The 11,492-nt window shown below is 47.4% G+C and overlaps 1 protein-coding gene across 1 annotated transcript in view; it reads left to right on the forward strand.

Annotated features, from left to right (window-relative positions):
• ARHGEF4 (Rho guanine nucleotide exchange factor 4) overlaps window positions 1-11,492 on the forward strand; it is a 182,664-nt gene that overhangs the window by 162,264 nt on the left and 8,908 nt on the right. The window contains exon 6 of the mRNA XM_026855016.1: window positions 8,472-8,657. Within this exon, the coding sequence (XP_026710817.1) occupies window positions 8,472-8,657 (186 nt within the window). The remainder of the gene's footprint in view (window positions 1-8,471; window positions 8,658-11,492) is intronic.

The following is an 11,492-nucleotide window of genomic DNA, read 5'->3' on the forward strand; positions in this document are numbered from 1 at the left end:
GGTAAGGGGCGATGAAGTGTTTGCCGTGGCTGTGGAGTTGTGTTGGTGGTTCTGGCACTCTGCAGCCAGGCAGCAAGTCTTAGCTAGCCCAAATTCCTCCCTGGCAGTGAAGGGAAACAGGACCCCCAGGGGCTTGGTTGATTCCTCATTGTAGGATAGATGCCTGAGATGAACCCTTCCCTGGGGTGCTGTCTCTCTCCACAAAGTGGAGATGCTGGTAAACACAACCAAGATAACTCGTTCAGACTAAATCCCTGCTGTTCAGATGACAGAAGCTCTATGAGATAAATTTCATTTTTGTTGTCCATCATTAAACAGTGAAGCTAAAAGTTTTGAGAGGAGGCCAGATCAAGCTGTCAGGAGGATTTGAAAACTATCCCATGGTCTCAGTCCAAGGGAGAGACTAGCTTGCTTCTACCAGTGTTCAGAAAAAATAAGTATTTGTGTAAATGAAGCACTAATTTGGGGCAAGAGTGAAAATAAAATTTTTCTTTTACTCCTCTGCTGCGCTTTGTGTGAGAGAAGGCAGAAGAGAAGCTCTGGAAGCAAAGTGATGGGTAAAGGAGCTGGAGCTGGGGGTGGGGCTTTGCCTCTGGGGTCAGGACTGCTGCAGGGTTTAAATGTTTGATGCGCTGACCCAGTTCAGCTTCAGTCTGTAATGCGCTAGTTCTGAGCAACGAACTCAGGCTTCACAGCAACCATTTGAGTTCACCAGGAAGGGCTTGGGTTCAGGTGTGGCTTCATGGAGGATGTCTGTTTTAGCATCAGAAAGCTGAAAAGAAAATTCCATTTTATTGGCACCTTCTCCCTGAGCTGCCCTATTCCCAGTATCTTCTGATGCTCCTGGGTTCATTTTTTAGCTCTATATGATCCAGTGGACTTGGCATTATCAAGATAAATCTATTCAAATTTTATTCAAATAGAACTGAGTAGCTCAAAGATAAGTATTTCCTAAAGGCAGTTTGATCCTTCCCTCTGTAAGTTGCTGAGATCTTTTATCTCTGTTAATATTGCTTGGAGCTCCTGTCAGAACAAGACCAGGACATACAAGGCAATTCTGTCAAGGTGTCCAGCCAGAGACAAACAGGGACTGAGTGGCTGGAATGCAAACAAGCCCAAAGACATGGGCCTTGGCATGCCAGATCTGTTTACCCACATATAATGGACTTAATTTGGGGCAATGGCCCTGGCTGTGTCTCCTCTTTCGCATAGACATTGCTTGGAGGAGCAATGCAGCAATCCTCCCCCCTCCATCTTTCCGTGATATGTTAAGTAACCTGCACAAGCACCGCGTTATCGCCGCCCTCCCTTAGCATCTGCCATGTTTATAAATGGGCAGCAAGGCTGTGGCTGCATGGGCAGTAGGGAAAGCAGTTGCAGCTCCACAGAAACGTCAATGCAATATTAGAGCTGCAGTTGATTTTCTGTTTCAAAGCATCAGTGTTAGTACTGCCTTTGGGTTGCAAACACTGCTGTCTACAAACTTAAATGTTGTTATAAACAAAGATAAATAGCCAATTTTTTGTTTTCACTGCTGTCAGCTGCAGTAGTAGCTAGAGCAGCTGTAGAGTGGCTGGGTTTGCACTCTCTCTTCTAGAGACTGGTTTGGGGCTCTTCAAGGACATGTACTGAGTTGTCCTTGATACTACAAAGTCAGCTCATAAATGTTGTTTCATATGGAAATTAATAGTTGTTTTTCAAACCTTGCTTTAATTGCAAAGATCAAAACCTGTGGTAAGGTGAGCCTTTTGAGCCGAGGAGCTGCTATGCTTGGAAATGGTGAGCATTCCCTTTAGTATGTGCTTTTCTGGAAGATAAGCATTTCTCATAATGTAGCTGGTTTGATTGTGCCATGCTCTAACACATTTTGCAGAAAACCTTTTTAGCTGCTGGTATGTTTTATCCTTCTTGGGGTAGTGAGTGAGAGTCCTAGCCCTTCTTTTCCCCAGTAACAGCTCTGCTTGCTGCAGTGACATGCAGTACCACAGGTGCTTCTGTGCCATGGAAATGTCAGTCCTGGCTCAGAGCTACATTTAGTGTTTGCTCTGGGAAAGGGACTGTTAGACTGGGTAGATTTGATATTTCTGTATCAGCCTAGGGATTGGACTGAAGAGAATTGAAAAAAAAAAGAGTATAAGGTACAGCACTGAGCATGGTGATCATTAAACTCTTCCCAGCGCTTGTGTCGGCTCCTCCTGCCCACTGCCAGTGTGCGAGCAGAGGCTGAGGGGGTGCAGGGAGGAGACCAGGCAGAGCCTGTCAGCCTGCAGTCACGGAGGTGTTCCGACTGCTGCTGTACTAAATTAACTGAGATAATCCAAATCATATATAATATTTTTTTTTTTACTCTTTATTTCTTGCTTTACTCTGTATTGATCATTCCTTTCTATAAACACGGTGTTTGGTGTCAGTTAATCAAATCCTAGCTTGTATTTCAGGTGGATTTTGAGTTATTTCCATGCACAAAACTGGTAGTAGTATGTCTGCCTACCTGGCCAGGCTGATGATCAGTCAGTTGTGACTTTCTATATTTGGCAAATCATATTCACAATATGGCTGAATTAAAAAAATTTAACATATTAATATTAGTGGATGGATTAAAGTACCAGCTGAGGATTCACTAGGCAGCCCCATGACTCTCAGTGACTCCAAGAAGAACTCTGTAACTCTGTCTCTTGTGAGCTGGGTGTATCAACTTAACATGCTGTTAACGCTGGGTCACGCTTGGTTTCTTGTCTTCTCATTAAGATACGGAGATCTGACAGCTTGGTCCTATAAGGTATTAATGCCTTCACATCATCAGTGCTCTGCTTGTGTGATCATCAAAATGCTACAGAGGAAAGTCCATTTAGTCTCTAGTCACGGTCATGGCGTGCATGCCAGCTACCACATATCATACTCAGAGCACTGATTCAGAGTGGCATATTTAAGCAGACAGCAAAGGTGTTTTATACCAGAAAAAGCCATGTTCTTTATGTGCTGGTCACAATTTGTATGTTGAATGTCACTCTTCTCTAAGATTTATTAGCGTATGCCCGTTTCCTGAGCAACAGCCATCCCTTACCCACAGGGATACGTAACTCGGCGTGGTATGGCAGCACCTCCGGTGTGACCTGCTGGGAGGGCTTACCTAAGTGACTGCCCAGCCCCAGCACTCTGTCTGAGGTCGGTGTGTTTAATCGGCTCCTCTCTATAGGGGTAGCCAGAGGCTCGGCTCCAGCCACACCGTCACCCTGTTATTGCTCTTCTCTTCCTGCAGAAGGGAGGAGCTGGGCTCAGCTTGTGGTCCACACTGTCAGTCGTCACTGAAGTCAGACTGCTAAAGCAAATGGGTGGGCTGTGCACAGGCGGATTGCTCAAGCGGCAGCAAAGCTCTTTTCTGAGAGTAGCTAACATCTGCTGCTATCCACAGCCCAGCTGTTTCTCTAACTGCAGTCTGATAGAGGATTTTGGAAAAATACACACTTTTACATCCACTCTCTTCCCTACTCTATTCAGAACTACTTTATGTTAGAAAGCTAAAATCTCCAACTTTCTAGAAGCCTGACAAGACTTGCAGGTGTTTCAAAAATATGAATAAAGGGTTTATTCATAATGCTGGGTATGCTTCAAGCTTGGCAAAGTATATGCAATATGCCTGTTAAGTGAACTATGCATAAAAAGCATAGAATCATAGGATTATTTAGGATGGAAAGGACCTTTAAGATCATCAAGTCCAACCATTAACACTGCCAAGTCCACCACTCAACCATGTCCCTAAGCACCACACCTACACGTCTTTAAATACCTCCAGGGATGGTGACTCCACCACTCCCCTGGGCAGCCTGTTCCAATGCTTGACAACCCTTTTGGTGAAGACATTTTTCCTAATATCCATCTAAACCTCCCATGGTGCAACTTGTTTCATCTCATCCTATTGCTTGTTACCTGGGAGAAGGGACCAACACCCCCCTCGCTACAGCCTCCTTTCAGGTAGTTGTAGAGAGCAATAAGGTCTCCCCTGAGCCTCCTTTTCTCCAGACTAAACCCCCCCAGTTCCCTCAGCCGCTCCTCATAAGACCTCTGCTCCAGACCCTGCACCAGCTTTGTTGCCCTTCTCTAGACACGCTCCAGCACCTCAGTGTCTTTCCTGTAGTGAGGGGCCAAAAACTGAACACAGTATTCAAGGTGCAGCCTCACCAGTGCCGAGTATGGGGGGACAATCCCTTCCCTGTCCCTGCTGGCCACGCTATTTCTGATACAAGCCAGGATGCCATTGGCCCCTTGGCCACCTGGGCACACTGCCAGCTCTTATTCAGGTGGCTGTTGACCAACACCCCTGGGTCCTTTTCCACCAGGCACCTTTCCAGCCACTCATCCCCAGGCCTGTAGCGTTGCAGGGGGTTGTTGTCACCCAAGTGCAGGACCCAGCACTGAGCCTTGTTGGACCTCACACAGTTGGCCTCAGCCCATTGCTCCAGCCTGTCCAGATCCCTCTGCAGAGCCTCCCTACCCTTGAGCAGATCAACACTCCCACCCAACTGGGTGTCATCTGCAAACTTAATGAGGGTGCACTCGATCCCCTCGTCCAGATCATTGATAAAGATACTGAATGAAACTAGCCCCAGTACTGAGCCCTGGGGAACACCACTTGTGACCAGCCATCAGCTGGATTTAACTCCATTCTCCACAGCTCTTTGGGCCCAGCCATCCAGCCAGTTTATTACCTATCCAAGTCATGAGCTGCCAGTTTCTCTAGGAGAATTCTGTGGGAAACAGTATCAATGGCTTTACTAAAGTCTATGTAGACAACACCCATAGACTTTCCCTATTCCACTAAGCGGATCACCTTGTCACAGAAGGACATCAGGTTACTCAAGCAGGACCTGCCCTTCATAAACTCATGGTGACTGGCCTGGTCACATGGTTGTCCTGTATGTGCTGTGTGATGGCACTCATGATCTCTCCATAACCTTCCCGGACACCAAGGTCAGACTGACAGGCCTGTAGTTCCCCAGATCCTCCTTCCCACCCTTCTCATAGATGGGTGTCACATTGACTAACCTCCAGCCAACTGGGACCTCCTCGGTTAGCCAGGACTGATGATAAATGATGGAAAGTGCCTTGGTGATCACTTCCACCAGCTCCCTTGGTACCCTTGGGGGGAACCCATCCAGCCCCATAGACTTTTGTGTGTCTAAGTGGTGTAGCAGGTCACTAACCACCTCAGATTAGGGGGCTTTGTTCTACTTTCCATCCCTGTCTTCCAGCTCAAGGGGATGGGTACCCAGAGAGTACTGGTCTTACTATTAAAGACTGAGGCAAGGAAGGCATTAAGTATCTCAGCCTTGTCCTCATCCTTTGTCAACATTTCCCCCACATCCAACAAAGGATGGAGATTCTCCTTAGCCCTCCTTTTGTGGCTAGCGTATTTACAGAAACATTCTTCCTTGTCTTTTACAGCAGTAACCAGGTTAAATTTTAGCTGGGCTTTGGCCCTTCCAGTTTTCTTCCTGCATAAACTCACAACATCTTTGTAGTCCTCCTGAGTTGCCTGCCCCTTCTTCCAAAGGTCATAGACTCTCTTTTCCTGAGTTCCAGCCAAAGCTCTCTGTTCAGCCAAGCTGGTCGTCTTCCCTGCCGGTTCATCTTTTGGCACATGGGGACGGCCTGTTCCTGCACCTTTAATATTTCTTTCTTGAAGAATGTCCAGCTTTCCTGGACTCCTTTGCCCTTCAGAACTGCCTCCCAAGGGACTCTGTCAACCAGGCTCCTAAACAGGCCAAAGTCTGCCCTCCGGCAGTCCAAGGTGGCAGTTCTGCTCACACCCCTCCTTACTTCTCCAAGAACTGAAAACTCTATCATTGCGTGATCTCTATGCTCAAGATGGCCTCCAACCATCACATCACCCACAAGTCCTTCTTCTTTGCAAACAACAGCTCCAGCAGGCTGCCTTCCCTAGTTGGCTCCCTCACCAGCTGTGTCAGGAAGTTCTCTTCCGCAGACTGCAGGAACCTCCTGGACTGCTTCCTCTCCACTGTATTGTATTTTGAGCGCACGCCTGATAATTTGAAGTCCCCCACAAGAACAAGGGCTAGCAATTGTGAGACTTCTCCCAGCTGCTTACAGAATATTTCATCTGCCTCTTCATCCTGGTTGGGTGGTCTGTAACAGTCCCACCATGATGTCTGCCTTGTTGGCCTTCCCCCTGATTCTCATCCATAAACACTCAACATTACCATCACCATTATCAAGCTCTACAGTCAAAACACTCCCTGACATACAGCACTACCCCACTGCCTCTCCTTCCTTGCATATCCTTTCTGAAGAGTTTATATCCATCCATTGCAGTACTCCAGTTGTGCAAGTCATCTCACTATGTTCCCATGATGGCAACTATATCATAGTTTTCCCGCTGCACAGTGGCTTCCAGCTCCTCCTGCTTGTTGCCCTTGCTGCATGCATTGGTGTAGATGCACTTCAGCTGGGCTGTTGATCCCGCGACCTTTTTTCAGGGCAGAGGTCCAAATTCCTACGTGACCATTCTCAGGTGCTTCAATGGTTTCTAACACATCAATAACCCTTGCATCTTTGCTGTCACGTGTCTCTCCATCCCCTACCTCCACTGAGATACACATAGCATCACTCCACTGCATCACACATAGCTCTAACAGCTGTATGCCTTAAATGTCAAGCCCAAATATCCTTTCCCTCCACAGCTCATCTGGATGAATACCTGCCTTTTGGCTGGGTGTAGCTGCCTCTGCTGCATGGTGCATTCATCACTCTTGATGTTTCATCTTCTGAGACCTGCCTTGGGATCAAAACCTGTCCTTGCTATAGGAGCTTAGACTAGCGAGATGCTGTTTAAGACCCTTGGATCGTTTTCCCGTCATGCCACTGCCCAGCTGTATGACAGCAGCATGTCCCTTATGTTCCCAGCTTGCTGGGCCTCACCGCAGGGACTGCTCGCCTCTGTGAAGAGCAGAAACCTGCAGTAAGGAGGCACCCAGCCCTGAGAAAAGGCACTGTGGGGAGTGCCAACACACTGACTGCGTAGATAAGTGGGAACCTCTCATCCTTTCCTTCCCCATCACCCTGTTATTTTTGTTAGAATGAAAGCACTGCAATGAGCTGTTTCTGGTTAGTGAAGGGGCATTTGCTATCCAAAGGCAGACTGTATTTGAATTTTCTTTCAAAATGCCTCGTTAACTCTCTCCCGATTTACTCTATGCACAATTATCCTGACATTCTTTTACAACATGCATCTTTCTTCGTTGGAGAGAGACAAAACCAGTAACCCTGAGCAGTAGATAACCATGTGACCAAGCAATCTTAAGGTGCCCAACATGGGTGACACTTGTATTATGTGGTTGTGGTGTTACCACTGCAGTGTTGTGAGATGTACCATAGACAGTGGGTTTTGTACCAGTTTTCTCTTCTCCCTTGTGCCTTATAGACTGCTCTTTCTTCTTGTCTTCCCAAAATTCATCATTGTACCATTTTCCTGGAGAAAAATAGGGCTTAACTGCCACTCCAGAATGGCTGAGTAAGTCCTCTTTAGCAGGACTCCAGTAGACTATTCTGCCTTCTTGGGGAAATCCTTGGTGTTTAGTCAGTCTCAGTCATGCTCAGGCTCTAAGAAGTCTGTGTGTGTACTGGGCAGTTGAAATTCAAAGGAGACTCTGACATGACAAGCCTCTGGGCATCAGGCAGGACTCCTGTTGCTGTACCCAGCAGGACCAGCTTACAAATACACCACTGCAACAGGTCCCAAGTGTTGCTTAGCTGCACCATAGCTAAGGTGTGAATGGTTGAGAATGGCATCAGGCACCTATAGACACAATCATCACTGTGGTCAAGAGGCCCCTCACAGCCTCTAGCCATGTGGGTTGGTTGGGGTTTTTTGTTTGTTTTGGTTTTTTAATTGTTGGGGGTCCTTTTTTTCCTAGAGTAGGCCCTCTGTGGGACATGTAAATAACCACTGTCCCTCAGTATAATTACTTAAACTCTCCGGGGGACTTACTTTAAGCAGCTTAAGTGCAAAGTTTAACCACATTAAAAACTTAAGGCTCTCTCTGAGGCCTCAGAATGCTTTCTGTTCTGAAGTATGTCTCTAAGCATTGGTGCTCAAGGTTTTATTTCACGGCTTTCCAAAGCAGGGCTGCACTGGCAGCACAAGAGCATCCTCCACCAACAATGCACCACTGAGCCTTGTTTGCTGGCTGAGGCAAAAATCATCAATAAGAAATTCCAGAGCATCAGATTTATGTTGGTTACAGTAGTAAATGTACTGTGTCCAAGTGATTCTGTGTAAACTCTATTGAAAGCAAGATCAGTCGAAGCAACTTCCAGACTAGCACCAAGTCCTTTTCACATTGCTCATGGGGAGTAAACAGTTATCAACACTCGTTTGGCTCAGCTGCAGCCACATCGTCAGGCTGCACTGCGTCCTTGGAGGGAGCTGACAGCTTGACTTGCTCTGTCCACAGCTCATCAGTGATGGCAGCGTGGTGTATGCAGAAGCACTCTGGGACCATGTCACGATGGATGACCAAGAGCTGGGATTCAAGGCCGGAGATGTCATTGAAGTAATGGATGCCACCAACAAGGAGTGGTGGTGGGGGAGGATTCTGGACAGCGAAGGCTGGTTTCCAGCTAGCTTTGTACGGGTAAGAGCTTGACGTTTCTTTATGTGTCTCCGTTAGCACCAAGTATTTCTTCTTTTTCTCCAGGTTTAGTTCTGTAGTGACTCCTCAGCACTTTCATTGCTAGAGGTAGTTGGTAACATGTCTTGTTACTATTCCTCTACACCTGGCTGTGGTACATTGGGCCCTCCCAGCTGAGCTGCCACCAGTGTGGAGAAGTCTCTCTTCACATGAATAGATCACAACAAGGGTGGTTCAGTTCCAGACTCTGGAGCTAAGCTGAGCTGCACCAGCTGCTCTGCGTGGTCATTTGCAGTCTGTTGTGGTTTAACCCCAGCCAGCAACTAAGCACCCCACAGCCACCCTCTCATTCCCCCCTGGTGGGATGGGAGAAAGAATCAGAAGGGTAAAAGTGAGAAAATTTGTGGTTGAGATAAAGACAGTTTAACAGGTAAAGCAAAAGCCGTGCACATGAGCAAAGCAAAACAAGAAATGCATTCTGCGCTTCCCATGGGCAGGCAGGAGCTCAGCCATCTCCAGGACTCCATCACGTGTAACAGTGACTTGGGAAGACAAACGTCATCACTCCAAACGTCCCCCCTTCTCTATGCTGAGCTGACACCAGATGGTCTGGGATATCCCTGGGTCAGTTGGGGTCAGCTGTCCTGGCTGTGTCCCCTCCCAGCTCCTTGTGCACCCCCGGCCTCCCTGCTGGTGGTGGGGGTGAGGAGCAGAAAAGCCTTGGCTCTGTGTGAGCACTGCTCAGCAACAGCTAAAACATCCCTGTGTTACCAACACTGTTTCCAGCACAAATCCAAAACACAGCCCCATCCCAGCTACTGGGAGGAAAATTAACTCTATCACAGGTAAAGCTGGCACAGGTCCTGCTTACCCATATGAGCTGGTTTGTGCCCAAGCACACAGCATCCCCTGCAAGAACGAGCAACAAATAATCTCCTAGAGGAATCCCAGATGCAGCTGGCAGAGGTCTTCACTCTAGTGTCCACTTCAGACAATACAGATGAGCATGGCACCAAATTTAGTTTCCTGGTGCCGGGTCCAGTGCAATGCCATGTCCCAAAGTGTGCAGCCACCTGACTCATGCATGTGCACCTTCTCTCAGCCCTGGAGTTTTAAAAACATCAGGCTGCTGGGCTACCACAGACCACTGTATTCCAGGCATTTAAAGTTGGAGGAGAAAACCACAAAAACTGTCTTGGAGGTTATGTGGGACAACTGATGAGGGGAGATACGAAACACCTGATGCTTTTTGGCCAAGGCTCTCCCTTGGTGCCAGCTACAAAGACCATATAGAAATAGCTATATAGGACAGCTCAGACAGTCCCAGCTGTATACTGCAGAGGTTGGATTAATTTCCAGCAGAGCATTCTGAAACATCTGAATTCTCTGTACAAGTGAGGAGTAAAACAAGAGTCTGGGTAACTGCTGTGCACTCCTTTCCTGCCATGAAGAGAAAAGCTTTTTTCCTCTCTTTGGGCTGTGACTGTTGGTGTGGATGCCTGACTGCTCTCACCACTTCAGGGCAGGCTCCTCCGTAACTGCAAAGACAATTAGGTGCCTAAAGGCAGAGATTCTCAGCCCTTTAGTGCTTTATCCGGGTCACTTCAGCTCACAAGTGACCCAAAGCCAGGTGAAGCATGAGGGGAGGTGATATGAGGTGATCTGGTGTCTGTAGCAAAAGTCCTTGGAGAAGTGGGGCAGATCGTGCTATCAGAGTTTTGAAATGTTTTGGTATAGATTGAAGGAGACCATCTCAGCAGGATAACTATTACAAACGGTGGATGTTTTTTCAAGTAAGTTTAGCAGGACCAAACTCTCAGCATCTCAGTGGGGATGGAACTGCTTTTTCGAAATCAAAACACAGACCTTTTTTTCTTTCATGTTACTGGTAAGTTGAACTGTTGTCCTGGCTGGCAAAAACCTGCGATAATGTCTCAGGAGACAGCAGACCAGTACTAGCCATTAGGGCTGCAGAATAACAAGTTCTTTTAGCAGAGTAATTAGAACACTTATTCAGGCATCTGTGTGAAGATTTTCTGAGTGTCAAGCTTACTGCTAGGAAGGCTGGTATGTCTGGGAACTTGGACAAATCTGCTCAGTTACTCCACACGAGTTTCAGGCCAAGGTCTGAGTTTAAGACTAGGCAATGTTGTTCTGCTCACAGCAAAGGAAAACCCGGATTGCACAACTTGAGGCTTCAGCAGCTGCAAACAGTGAGTAAATGCAGCCTATGCTGACAAGGGATGTGTATGCACTATTTTTTATATGTAGATATATCTGTATCAAGTGGTAAGTAAACATGTCTAGAAACTACATTAAAGGTTTAAAGCAGTTCTGTGTCATTGCACTAAAAGTGCCTATAGTTATGTGTGTTCCTGCTTCAGTGTTTCTCACTTTTCTCTGTGCTGGGACTAATCAGTTGTGTACAAAACATTCCCATGGGCACTCAGAGCTACAATACTACTGCTTAAAGAAAGCTCCTAGGTGAAACGCACCTGCTGTTGGCAGAGGTGCTCTGGTAGTGTTGATAGTGCAGGCTGTAGGCCGGTCCCCAGAGCTGGAGCTGCTCGCTGCTCGGGCTGTGCTGCCATCTGATGGGCGCTGTGGAGGGACCACGCGTGTCACACAGCGGGAATGCAGCGCCAGTCCTTTCCACATCACATGCCCACTGGCGTCTGTAGCTGCTTTTATGTTAACAGCAAATTCTCTTTCAGTAATCTCAGGGAAGCAGATACTGAGAGGCCACCTGTTACGAGAACAGGATAAGAACAACAGTAAAGCTATATAAAAAAGCACCTATTTTCTGGTTCCCCCCCCCCCCCCCCCCCCCCCCCCCCCCCCCCC

Source organism: Athene cunicularia, assembly GCF_003259725.1.
Source record: "Athene cunicularia isolate RWA chromosome 9 unlocalized genomic scaffold, athCun1 chr9_part1, whole genome shotgun sequence".
NCBI classification, from domain to species: Eukaryota; Metazoa; Chordata; class Aves; order Strigiformes; family Strigidae; genus Athene; species Athene cunicularia.